This window comes from Lactuca serriola, chromosome 8 (assembly GCF_051521515.1).
Source record: "Lactuca serriola cultivar US96UC23 chromosome 8, Lser_US96UC23_V15, whole genome shotgun sequence".
NCBI lineage: Eukaryota > Viridiplantae > Streptophyta > Magnoliopsida > Asterales > Asteraceae > Lactuca > Lactuca serriola.
In genome coordinates this window covers 69,762,915-69,777,153 of record NC_136415.1, presented here as the reverse complement: position 1 = coordinate 69,777,153, position 14,239 = coordinate 69,762,915, and the positions used below count along the sequence as shown (strand labels likewise).

At 35.8% G+C, this 14,239-nt stretch overlaps 2 protein-coding genes across 4 annotated transcripts; both read right to left on the bottom strand.

The window, feature by feature from the left end:
- LOC145066991 (uncharacterized) lies at positions 1 to 609 on the bottom strand. Its single transcript, XM_079014224.1, has one exon. It carries the CDS (start codon positions 607 to 609, stop codon positions 1 to 3), a length of 609 nt encoding a protein of 202 aa, XP_078870350.1.
- Positions 610 to 5,799: 5,190 nt separating this feature from the next.
- Positions 5,800 to 12,735, bottom strand: LOC145068577 (TMV resistance protein N-like). Of its 3 annotated transcripts, none has more exons than XM_079015560.1 (7): positions 12,561 to 12,735; positions 10,779 to 11,364; positions 8,791 to 9,871; positions 7,990 to 8,208; positions 6,641 to 7,489; positions 6,239 to 6,562; positions 5,800 to 6,135 (listed from the first exon to the last, which is right to left on the bottom strand). In XM_079015560.1, the coding sequence occupies exons 2-7, from the start codon at positions 11,276 to 11,278 to the stop codon at positions 5,878 to 5,880; spliced, it is 3,231 nt and encodes a 1,076-aa protein (XP_078871686.1). In that variant the 5' UTR covers positions 11,279 to 11,364; positions 12,561 to 12,735; the 3' UTR covers positions 5,800 to 5,877. The 3 variants fall into 3 exon arrangements, with proteins under 3 accessions (XP_078871686.1, XP_078871685.1, XP_078871687.1); XM_079015561.1 differs by having other exon boundaries at positions 6,106 to 6,325; positions 6,405 to 6,562; XM_079015559.1 differs by having other exon boundaries at positions 5,800 to 6,562.
- Positions 12,736 to 14,239: the final 1,504 nt, after the last annotated feature.

Below are 14,239 nucleotides of genomic sequence, written 5' to 3'. Positions count from 1 at the left end.
TCACCAAGAATTAAGGGAGGTGGTTGTAGACAAAGCTTTTCTACAATCCATTAACCTTCTAGATAATACATAATGAGATGCAAATCTCGTCTTTTCCACCTTTAATAACTCGGGAGTTGAGTTATCTCTAAACATGGTCAAAGCATGATTGTGATTAAGAAAATATTTTACAACCACTTTTCCTCTTTTATATGTTGTCATCAACCAATAAAACGAATTTGCAAGATCTTTGAAAATCAAATTCAACGTATGCACACAACAAGGAGACCAGAAAATGTGTTTGTGTACCTTTTCTATTTCCTTCCCGGCAGCCTTGCAATACGCAGCATTGTCTGTAACAACTTGTAGGACATTTCTTGGTCCTACTGTTTCGATGGCTCCAAGCAAATAGTTTGCTATTGCAACTCCAATTTTCTCCACACCAGAAAAGTCTTCTACATACATGAACACCGCCCCACGACTGTTAACAACTATGACATTAATGAGTGGCTTGTGCTTTACGTTTGTCCAACCATCAGAAACAATTGAAACACCTTGCGTATACCATGTATCCTTTATAGGATTTAAATCCTTTTCTACATCTCTATGGCATTCATCAAGTAGAACCATCCTTGCTTTCTCGTTAGAAGAAGGCTTCTAATTGGCAAGTGCTTTGTTGATAGCACTAATCATCTCCAAAAATTAGGGATTACGTAGCACATTAAACAGAATTCCATTTGTGCAACGCCCTCTCATGATCTTTAAGTCAACAACGCTTCTTTCCATTACATCAAATGCATCTTCAATAGGTTTCTTAGAAGAAGAGGAAGATTTTTTTTACTGATTATAGAGTTCTTTAAAGCACGGGACACACCAACCTTTTGTAACGACCCAATTTTCAAGTCCAAAAATTTCATTTTTAATTAATCGACTTGTAAAAACATTTATAAGAAAACATCATCTAATCATAACTTTTCATAAAAACCACAACTCATGCCTGAAACCATTCACAAAAGTAAGAATAATGTCAGAGTACAATCCCAAGAAACTCCAGTGCGAAAAACCAACATGTTTGTGTATGATCTGCCGATACCGCGCCAGCTCCTTCCCCTTCGCTGAAGAGGTAACTGAAACCAAAAATGTAAACTGTAAGCACGAAGCTTAGTGAGTTCCCCCATCGTACCACATACCATACAATCACATAACATATTTACTGCCGAACAATTATGGGGTGCCCGGCCTACCCGGTGCGGCCGTTTTGGGGTGCCGACCTACCCGTACGGCCATTCTGGGGTGCCGACCTACCCGTGTGGCCATTCTGGGGTGCCGTCCTACCCGTGTCAAGCCATTCTGGGGTGCTGACCTACCCATGTCAATCCATTCTGGGGTGCTGACCTACCCGTCAGTCCTAACAACCGACCCTCGGGGACTATTCCACCCCTACTGCTACTATCACATATATCATAACATAACATACTATCAGACATATCTGGGGTGTCCGAACTACCCTTCGGTCCTAACAACCGAACTTGGGGACTATTCCCCTCCTACTACCGCCATCACATATAACATACCATGTCAGCATATAAACATATAATCACATACTGTCAGACATATCTGGGATGTCTGACCTACCCTTCGGTCCTAACAACCGAACTCTACTACTATCTCATATAACATATCATTCCAGCATATAACATATCAGGTAGTAGCAAACCTAGATGATATTACAAAGACAATCATCTAACATACAACTCCTACTGGTGGACTGACATTTTGACCGTAGACCCACCGCTACTGGAAGGTAACTCACCTCGAACAAGTAGTTGCTGATAATCCGTGTGGGAAGTCTCTTTCTGCTGCTGCTCTGGAAATCCTCCGGCTACAATCCCCACAAAACATTCAGTCAGAAACTGACATCTACTCTTAGGGTAAAATGACTATTTTACCCCCAATCAAGTCCAAGTCAAAGTCAATTTCAAGTTGACCCGACTCGCCGAGTTAGGCCGTCAACTCGTCGAGTCCCTAACCCTTTACACGACCTCATCCATGATTCGGCTCGTCGAGTTTGGCGATGACTCGACAAGTTCATCTTCTATATGAACATCGAACGATCCTTCATCCGACTCGCCGAGTTGTATGAACAACTCATCGAGTTCACCTTCATCTGATGAACAAGTTCTGACCTCAACTCGCTGAGTTGTATGAACAACTCGCTGAGTTTGTCTTCAATCATAAGGAGATTGCCTTGGACTCGCCGGGTCTGTTCTAGCACTCGTCGAGTCCCATGAACTCCAGGTCTAAGGCTAAGTCCAATGCGTTGGGTCACTCCTTTTGACCTTCTACAGTCCTTCTAACACACAGTTGAGTTCTTTAGACCCTCAACAGATATGAGACTTTATGACTTGGACTCGCCGAGTCCCAAGAACGGACTCGCCGAGTCGGTAACGTCTACACCCTAAATCCTCGATTTCTGATGTACAACCTTTGACCAAAAGATAGATCCAAGCCCATAGGCTCGATCTAGCACGTAAAGTTACAAACTTTATGTGCATGCATGGAAGAATGAGCCCAAATGGCTCAAAAAGGAACTCCCAACATGCATGAGGCTTCCCATGGGTTCTAAAACAATTGCTTTTTGCCTTAGGATCCCTCAAGAACCCTGGATCCGAAACCCTAGCCCTCAACCATGCTTGCAATCATGGTTGGTTGCCAAAATGGCTCTTAAAAGCCCTAACTTCCTTCAAGAATAGATCCATAATAATAATGAGCAAGGTATAAGCTTTATACCTCAAATGCACTGTGGAAGATGCTCCAACTCGGATCCCTCTACCTCTTCTTGTTTCTTCGAGCTTTTTCTTCCTTTCTTAGATCACAAAAGCACCCAAATCACTCAAAAGGCTTTAGATTTTCACACACACGATTAGGGTTTGCTATGGGGGTCTTCTGGGAGTAAATGGGACGAAGGGTAACTGAATGAGATGTTTAAATAGGGTGCAAATCCTAAGATTAGGGGTTTTGTCCAGCCAGGGCCTACTCGTCGAGTCCAGGACTCGACTCGCCGAGTCTATCACTTAATTCCCGCATCCTGTCCCACTTCTACTCGGCGAGTTGGTCCTTCAACTCGCCGAGTCCAAGGCAAAAAATGCAAAACACTTAGTTAAAAATATAAAAAGAATATGTACCAAGAACCAGGTGCTACACCTTTCAGCATCTTGGACTTTGTTAAACAACCTTTCACGTTTCTCAAGATCATTTAGTATAACCGGACACCTTCTAATTTCTACGGTCTTGCCCAGCATAGCACCAAAAAAGTGTACATGTATCCGGTGGCGGATTTAGAAAAATAAATTAGGGTATGCATTTAAATAGTAATTTTTTATCAATTAAAAATATGTTGTTATAAAGGGAATTTATTTAATAAAGATCTTGAATTATATAATGAGAGAAAATTACACTTTGTGATTAGGAATTTAGGATTTGTGAGATTTTTAATTTTGGTGTTTGTTAGTTTTTATTAATTATAAGTATAAGTATTTACTTTTTTTTCTTCTAAAAAGCGTCAATCGCCTCAAATGAAGTTTGTCAGGCCAAGTTTTCGTTTTCTTAGATTGAAGTTTTTATTTAGCTATGCAATTAATTTGGAAAGAGTATGCATTCTTAAAATATACTATATTAAATATATTTTTTTTCAATAGAAAATCAATACTTTTAATAACTAGCCAAGGGTATTCATTTGCATGCCCTTATAATACTCTAAATCCGCCTTTCCATGTATTCGCGTATAGGAACTAGTGAACTGTTGTTTGCAATGTTTACAAACCCACTTCTTTGCACCCCTAGCATTCTTGTTTGTTGCAACAGAAATAATGTTTACTTCCTGCAACAATGGCTTGTCATCCTTCACTTCACGAGTGTTAACTTCTTGAATATCATTTATAAATGTGTTATCTTCAATGCTATTTTCATCTTCATCTACTTCAATATGCTCTATGTTATCCGGTGATCAGACATATGTTTACCAAATACCATTTCTTTTTCCTGTGAAAACTACCTTTGCCTTTTTGTTTCTATTGAGAATATGTGGTAAAAAAGAACAAGAACAAGAACAAATCTCACATTTCATATTCCATATTTCATACATCAAAAAATAGTATATATATATATATATATATATATATATATATATATATATATATATATATATATATATATATATATATATATATATATATAACTAATCTCCAACTCAAATACATCAAAACAAAAACAAATATAGTCGGATTATATTTTTATTTTTGTGATTGAATACTTGAAACAAAGAAAATATCAACTAAATATGGATCATCTATCACAATATGTCTGTCGAGTCATGTTTCTTGTTGTAAGTTGGATATGTTTATATGTATTTTTATTTTTAGATTTATATATTGTTTTAACCTAAGTAAATTTTATCTGTTTGTTTTTTTGGATCATATAGTTACTTTATCTTCGTTGTAATATGACCAATTCCCGAACCGAAGAAAGACATTCCTGCTACATCTTATTGAGATTTTAAAAAAATTAATCTTAGATTGAAAGATATAATTAAGAAAGGTGGTTATGATAAAATAAACCTTATTGAAACATATGAAACTTATGTAGAATGTATATCATATTTCATTTCCTATTGTTTTTCATTGTAATCAAAAGTTTTTATATTATAGTTTTATTAATTTTAATAGATATTTCTTATTTGTTATGTTTAGATGATTTTGATCACATTTCTCTAGCTGCTACTATGAGAAGTAAATGTGATTAGTGAAGGTACACCACTATGATTTTTAATATTGTTTTTGTATTTAGATATTTGGCATTTCTATTTTCTATAACTTTTATTAATCTACTCAATAAATGATGTAAATCAAGTGCGTGTTTCTCATGTTAAAAGACAAAGTCCAATAAAGAAATTTCAGTATAAGAAAAATGTTGAATCAAATGAAGAAGTTGAAGACAATATGGCTTTTTGGAAGGGAGTAATGATATGACTTGCATTATTATGGGAGAGATTTATTATTTAAAATAATTAAAAGGTTTTAGAATAACTTTTTACATTGTTATGGGGCTTAGTGTTATTATTATTAATTAGTTTATTATTATTGATTAATATATATTTTTTGGTTAGCAAGTTAGGCTATGTTTGTGGACTAGCTGAAAAGCTAGCTGATAACTGAAAAACTAGCTGCTAGCTTATAAGCTAGCTTACAAAAAACAACGTTTGCTAAAACTAGCTGATAAGCTAGCTAAAATATATATTATGACGTAAAATGACATTCAGAAAATTACGTTTTTTGTAATTAATTAAGGGTATATTTGGGAAATTTTTAAAAAGTTCTTAAAAAGCTGCTCAAAATAGCTTTTTAAATAGTTAGCTTATCAGCTACTTTTTGATTTGCCAAACATGACAACTTAAAAAAACTCAAAAAATAAGTTAGCTTATCAGCAAGCTATGGTGTGTCAAACACAGCCTTAGAATAATAGTATTGATAAGGCATTAGGGTTAGAAGTTTGGCAGGCAAAAGGCTCAGTTCACAAACTCGAATTATATACACTATGCACTAATTGTATTTTTCTTTCTTTAAGTTCCTCTTAAATAAGAAGTTAGTCTGGTTCATATTGCATCAGAAACCGCTAAGCCTCAAAACAAAAAAAAAGGTATAACAAAAACAATCCCTGACATAGAAAGGGGGTCGCAGAAGAGAATAAACTCATAATGGTGAAATTAGGGAATACAGAGAAAACCACATACCTAACCATGGGGAAAGTGGGAAACAAGGGAGGGGAGATACACATGGAAATGTCATTTTCCAAGAATTCTATTCACAACAAATCCAAAAAAGTAAATGAAAACAATGATCATTAAATTAAACAATAATAACATACAAGAAAACATTGAGAGCGTGGACTACAAACTGGCAAATAATTTAGAGATCTATGTGTGGGTTTGTCAAATGTTGTCCGAAGGTCGCCATAAAATGTTGATAGAAGACTTTGAAACATGTTGAATCCTAAACGGCTTTCTATAATCATCTTCATCATCCCAAAATTCTGAGCAATCTGCTGCGACGTTTCTTGTTTGCATGAGGTCATCTTTACCTTTCCTAGAAATGAGCTCAACTGCAAATGAAGTCCAATACCTCTTTATGGAAAATGAAATACTATCGTATGATAAATTCAACAATGTGGTTCGTCTCAATGAATTAAAGGAAACATATCCCACATTTGTCTTTAAATCTCCATCAGATTTGGGCTCCCCTGCTTGTTTAGAATCCTGCCAAAGCTCAAATGGAGGATCTTCATCTGGCTCCTGCTTAATGATTATATTTATATCCGCATTCATATCACTGGTAACAACGCGTATTAAGAACCCACAAAAGTCATTGTACCAATCATGTGGAAGGCGAATGCGCATTGTATGTGGGTCCATCCAAACATGTGGAAGGCGCATTGTAAATGTGTCCCCCCTATAGAGCCTACCTACACACCCCTTTAGAATCTGATGTTGAAGAGTAACACTGATAAAGTGATCTTGTATAGCATTTCCCTGCCATGGAAAACACATTCAATTATTCTTACATTTAGGCTTATATAATTGAAATTCAAAAGGTACATAGAGCCAAACCTGGAGAATGGAGTCTAGTAATAAGTCACTACCAAGTGGACCTAATTTGTATCCCCCTTGAACTGAGACTTTCCACAACCATTTACAGTTTGAAATATCTCCAAATGTTTCAAGTGAGCTACAACCATCTGCTATAATAACAGCTATACTTAATGGCAGCTCTGACAATTCTACAAGGTCATAGCAGTATGACACGTTGAGCCATTTGAGCCGAGGAAGTTGCACGTGACGAAAACTTAATCGTGAAAACTTATTTTCAGCAAGGTTGAGTTCTTGCAAGTTGGGTAACACCCAAACATCAGAGCCTATGACTTCATTTCTCAAATCACAACGGCTGAGATCCAACTTTCGTAAGCAAAGTTCTTTCAAGTTGTGAAAAAACTGAAACCCTATGCGCTTCATGTTGTTGTGAGGTAAAGAAGGCTCCTCTAAAAAACATTCTACTTCAGGAAGATTGCTGCTACAACACTTGAACCAAGTAACAAAAGAGTTTGTCCAAGATTTTCCATGGGATGCAACTTTGTTCCCACTATTATCCAAGTGAAGATGTGGTAAATTGTCCATGTTTTGATGTTGGATCATTGTGAGATTAAAAAGTTCGGGGCAGTATGAGAAGGAAAGGGTCTCAAGTTTCTTTAGTCGGCTAATGGGTGGAAACGTCTTAAAACGTACACAGCCTTCAATACATAAGGAAACAAGCTTTTCCAACCTTCCAATCGATGGATGAATTTCTTCTAAATACCAAGATCCTTTGAGTTTGAATCTTTCAAGATTTGGAAGTCCACCAAAATCTGGTGTCATGATTAGGTTAGAACACCAAAGTTCCATTATCTTTAAATTTGGCAGCAACTGTTGTATACAAGTGCAAACAAGTCAAAAATGTATCAAGGTGACAAGATTTTGAGGAAAATGGCACGCACGCATACAGACACATACTTCTCAGTTATACATTGTTTATGTGGGAAGATATATATATATATATATATATATATATATATATATATATATATATATATATATATATATATATAAAATTCCTTCCATTTGATGTGTTGGATTGTTAATTAGATATATTATATGTGAATCACTTGATAAATACAAAATAATGAAAGCGTTGTCAACACAAATCAATGTTACCAATGTTTTATAATGGTTATCAATCAATAAAATAAGATCCAAATCTCCCCTGATAATAATATGTTATTTATTTTCAAGAAAACACAAGAAAATTTGTATTTTTATTAAGACAAAAGGATATTTGCATGGAGGATAAGCTTTACATATATACTACGTATAGTTCATCATCGATTTTGTTTTCATCTGTTAATTAGATAAACAATAAAAATTACCTTACAACCATCCCAAAGTTGTTTCTGCAAGGCTCTAGACAATATAAGACAACAAAGCTCCCTTGGTGGAAAGTTATTTGACAATGGATTCGCAGGATCACCTAATTCCCATTCAATATACCGAAGGTTCTTCATGTTTGCAACAATCGGAGTAATATTTTGATCTTTTAGTAGCAAGCTATCGTAACAAGCCTTTATTGCTTCAATCTTGTCAAGTTCCTGTGATGGAGGAACAAAATGGTGCCCCCTTATATATATATATATATATATATATATATATATATATATATATATATATATATATATATATATATATATATATATATATATATATATATATATATCCGGTAAGAACTTTTTTTTGGTAGGAAGGTTTTTTTTCTACATTTTTTTGACAAACAAAACAAATGAATTACCATACGCATCAAAAATAACATGATTCATAAAAAAAAAAAAAAAAAAAAAAAAAAAAAATTCAAAAAAACATCTCAATTATTCATTTATACAATGATTTTGTTGTTATTAACTAAAATTGTCATAAAAGTAAATTTTTTCTTAATTTACTTAAAAATGAATCAAGAAGATGTTTTTTTGGGAATTTTTTCTTGTGAATCATCTAATGATTCATTTTGTTTGTTCGCTAAAAAATATGTAGAAAAAAAAACTTCTTACTTTCCTACCAAAATTTTCCTTCTTATTTGATCTTGACTCTCTCTCTCTCTCTCTCTCTCTCTCTCTCTCTATATATATATATATATATATATATATATATATATCTTGTAAAGCTATCTTAAACATTACCGTTGTTGCATCCATAGCACTTATTTTTCGAACATCTTCATCCTCCCAAACTCTACTACGTTTTTCAGGATTCTTAGGGTGCTCCACTCTAACAATGTAGTGTCCCATTTCTTGCACCAGATCATGCATATCAAACTCTCCGTATTCTGAAACAGTTATGAGAGCCTTTTGTATCAACACCTTCACTCCTATAACAGGATGAAAACCACAAGCATCAAGTATCTCCATTGCCCTATCTTTCTTCTCCCACCTAAAGAAACATGCAATATCAAGGAACAAGTCTTTCTCAACCTTTGTTAGTCCATCAAAGCTGATTTTTAGCTTTCCCACAATATCATCATTTGGGATATCTTTCAATCTGGCTAAAGCACTCTTCCACTCATGAATATTTTTGTCACACAAAAAAGAACCTATAACTGTAAGTGCTAATGGAAGCCCACCAGCATAAGAGACCACCTCTTTTGAAAGTAACTCATAATCCTCCAATGGTCTTTGGTCCCGATGTGCATGCTTGTGAAAGAGCTTCATAGCCTCATCATTGTTTAACAAGCTAATATTGTGTATTACATCTACCTTGTGCGCAATTAATACATGCACATCTCTAGTTGTGATTAATATACGGCTTCCTTCACCGAACCAATCATGTGATCCAGCCAAGGCTTTCAGTTGGTCAAGCTGATCGACATCATCAAGAACAATCAAAACCTTTTTATGGCAAAACCTATTATTTATCAAGCGTAATCCTCCCCCAACTCTGTTTACATTCATTTCTGAAAGAATTTTTTCTTGTAATTTTCCACAGCCATATCTACTTGCTTCCTCTCGAATATTTTCAACAAAGCAACAACCATCAAACTCTCTACAGATTTCACCATATACTGAGGAGGCAAGAGTAGACTTACCACCACCCCCAACCCCCCATATTCCAATCATGAGCACACCACCTGAACCAATTTGTAACTCTGATTTCAAACGTTGCATGCGAACAGCTATTCCTATCAGGTTCTCATTTGCACTTGAAGTTACATGCACCTTGTGTGAAATTCCGACAACAATCTGTTTGATGCCTTTTGATTCATGCCTACACAATGGATATGCAGAGATAATTAACATACGCTCACGTTGACAAAAGAGGTAATTTGGTTTATAGTCTTTAAGATGATGAAAATGAGTCCTAATTACCTTTCATATTTCACAACAAAAGAGAACTTGTAAAGTGAATATCACAAGTAGTTTGTAACAAATTTCTTCGGAAAGATGGAATAGTTTCAAATAGGAAAAAGTGAAGCAAGATGGGTTTGTTGTTGTAGCTAAAAAATGGGATGTTGTTAACTATGGACTTAGAATTCTGAATTATCATTCAAGAACTAATGGCATCCACAATGCATTGAAATGGATTGCCACATCATTATTCTATAATCCATACAACTCTATCAATTTTTTCCTATAATGCATTGAGCTCAACAAAGTTCAATGGAACATTACCAAAACTAATTTATAATAATTATTAAGGAATTAGAAAACTTCTTTTTCTCATTGAAGAGGGTCATTGAACTCCAAATCCATGGAATGTCCAGGTGGCATCTCACAATGGTAGAGTTTCATCCATTGAATGACAACTAGACTTACCACTTCATTCAACTCTCCCATTGAACTCTCCATTGTAGATGTTCCTACATCATAACTTAATTTGAGCTAATCCATAATCCGAGCTAGCAGGACTTGGGACGTCCTTTAATTTGCCCACTGGCATAAGAAACCACAACTAGGAAAATCATGTCATAATTTTTTTCTACAGATTTATTTTCGGTTATGATCAGGTGAAGTAGTCAAATCCCCTCCGTTTTATAAAGGTATACAAGTATATGTGTGTTGTAGAGCGCGCGCACACACACACACACACACACATATATATATATATATATATATATATATATATATATATATATATATATATATTAAGCATAAAAACTGGAAAAAAAAATTACCCGTTGGCTATGTTCCTGGGTTCCCATCCAGAGATATTACTTGCATCTACAAGTGCTTTTCTCCAGGTTTCAACAATGGTCTTGTTCTCCAACTCATGTTTCACAAATGCTTCTCCGTATTTCCCTGTTTGTTTTCGTACTTCAGAGGGATCCATGTCATAAAATATGGGCAAAACAATTTGGCCTCTTGTATCCCTGCATTTCATAATATAGGCAAGTTCCTTCAAGCACCATGAAGACTCTGCATAACTTTTAGAGAACACGATAACAGCAATCTGCGATTCTTCAATAGCCTTCTTAAGGGATGGACCGATCAATTCACCTCGAGGAAGCGTTTCGTCGTCCTTGTAAGTGCAGATCCCTTGTTGTATAAGAGCCGTGTAGAGATGATCAACAAAAGTCTTACGAGTATCTTCTCCTCTAAAACTAAGAAAAACATGGTACTTCCACAACTGAGAAGAATAGGCCATAGCAGAAGGAGAAGAAGATGAAGATGCCATTGATATGTTGATTTGTTGAGATAGACTTTATGCAGTTTGAGTAATTCAATGAAGTGAAATATAAATGAGATGTGAGTTTCCACTACCTGTTATCATGTTGAAAAACATCATCAGAACTCATAATTCAAGTCACTGGTTGCCATTTAGAGAACCTCATAACTAGTTCTCAATTGTTTTTTTTTTGTCAATACAAAGCCTTTGATAAATAATGCAAGTTATGAATGTATGATTCAAAAGACAGACATGAACTGAGATAGATGTTGTAAGTTAGTTGTCACGCCACATTCTACAAATTGATGTTTATTATTAATTCTACATTGAGATTTTTCTTAAAATAAGTGGACGAAATTTCCCAGCAACACCAAGCTTTGGCAGACTCCCTTTCTAAACTCTTCAATTCGCAAGCTTGTGCATCAACTTCCATAGGATTTGTTCCTTAATTTCTTATTTCAACTTGAATTGATTTGAGTATGTGGATACCTTTCCTCAACCCCTTCACTCTTTTCTATCAATTCCCAACATTTACCTTGTTAACAAACAACCTCTCCGATTCGCATGATTCAAATGTTTCTGAATGAAAAACCATGAAACTTCCCATCAGGATTCAGGAAATTCCTATTTACAGCAAAGTTACTAAAAAATGGATTTCTTCTAAACAGTTCCACTTTCATCATTAACATCTTGATCCTCCAATAGTTTTACACAGCATTGTTGCCTCGTCGTCATCTTTGGATCACAAGAGATATGTTATCTTTATACTTCAGTGTCAACATTTATCTCAAGTAATACAAGAGGACATCTATAACCTTCAACATTTCTTCACTAGTCACTATATTACAACATTCACAATCATACAATGTACTTAACTTCACACTCATAATCATCATTAGGTATAAGTCCATTCATTTGCCACTGTACAAACAGGCAACAAAAACCTATTATTTTCACATTTAAATTCCCTGTTACCCTGTTCGACTCTCTTTTTTGTATCCACAAGACATATCCGCATCCTAAGATTCATTTCCCACTAATTCCATTCGTTTATAACATACAAAACAGCTCATCAACTTCACAAACGGATTAATTTTACCATCAAACTATACTAATTAAAAACTTCACAGATTTGACTAGATAACGTCAATACGTTTTTGACATTCCAGATCAACATTTTTCTTAACCCATTAATAAAATTTACTTAGTAAGTCTTACAAAACTTCATTAACACTTCAACTTCTTTATTGATAACTTATGCTTTATCAATTTATCAGTTTCAAGAACGTACCTCAAATTCCCAGCAACGCCAAATTTTAGCAGACTCTCTCTCTAAGATTTTACTTTGCAGCTCAACCTCTTACACTTCAATTCCCGTAAAGTTTCTTCCGTAAGTTGTTCTTTTAGCTGGATCGATTTGAGTAGGTTAATTATTTCCTCCAGCGCTCGACTCCTCTCCAACCTCCCAACTTCACAACTCTATAGATAGATCGGTCAACGACGGAGTAAAATAATGACAAAGTGAAATTATTTAAGTTTAGAACTTTCCACATTTAGTCCCCAAACTTCTACATTTTACATTCTAACCTGCAAAACATTAAAATTTGATCACGTCCCTAAAAATTATACCTTCAAGTTTAGAAGTTTCAATATTTAGTCCCCACACTTCTACATTTGACATTCTTACCTTTGAAACCTTAAAATTTGATCACATATGCATGTGTGTAAAGAGTTTAGTGGAGTGATGCGAAGTGACATGAGAGTCTTGAAACAATCTTTGAAGTGGGTATGGATAGGTGTGGAAGATAGTATTGGGGTTGTACTACTGAAAACACAGGATTCATACTCAAGAATACCAGGAAACTTATAGGTGGGTATGCATAGTGTGGATTTGCATTGTGCACTGATTTTGATATGTTTATGTATCTTTCAGATTCAGGATGGTGACATTTCGTGTTGAAGGTTCAAATTTGAGTGAGAGGGATGTCCGCGACATCATACCTGTGGAGATTTCAAGATTCATGAGAGTGGATTTTCTTGGATTGATCAGCACTGTCAGGGAAGAGTTGATCGTAGTGGTAGACGATCGACTTTGGAATCTGTGGGGCGAATTAAAAGATTGTTGACCATGGGATCACGGAGTCACCTTCAAGGAGTTTAATGCTTGTGGAGCTCCTCGTTTCTTTAGGAATAGGGAGCCGATCATTAGTATGTGTTGGATTGCCGATGTGAAGCGTGTCTTTCGTGCCAGCGGAGGCCAAGTTCATATTTGCAACACGTATTATGTGCGACGTATTTAGAGATTGGCGGTGCGAGGTTGTCCAGGGCCTCGAACCAGATGCGATTGAGTCTGTGTCATGGGAGGATTTTGTCACCAGATTCAAGAGAGGTTTTATGTTGGCAATTAAGGTTCAACAGTTACCACGAGTGTTTATGGCACTTGAGCAGACTATAGAGTCGGTGGTTGAGATCACTGCCAAGTTTAGGGAGAGAGCATTTTTTCCCCTTAGTATATGGCAACAGAGGAGATGAGGATGACTCGCTACCATGATATATTGAGGACGGAGATCCGAAAACAGATGAGTAGAAAAGGAAGTAGGATTAGGTTTTTGCATATGCAACATCAACCAAGAAGACTAGAGTGACTGACATCGGGAGATCGAGAGACTCACTGGTTTTGCATCAGGTGTGGTCGGGCTTATTGGGGTAATTGTCGTGCGTCAGTTTTTGGATGTTTCAGATGCGATCAGGAAGATCACTACAGGCAGGGCCATAGTCTTATGGAGTCGAGGGTATGTTTCCTTTGCAGTTAGCCAGACCATGTTAATGTTGAATGCCCTTTGATGTCGGATGGTATGGTTCTGGATCCAAAACCTTTAGCCTGGCAGTTTCTGGATGAACAACATGGAACAACTTGAGTCCCTAGGGTCGGGGCTTGAGTTAGCAGGTTTCTTCAGTTCCGTCGGATGT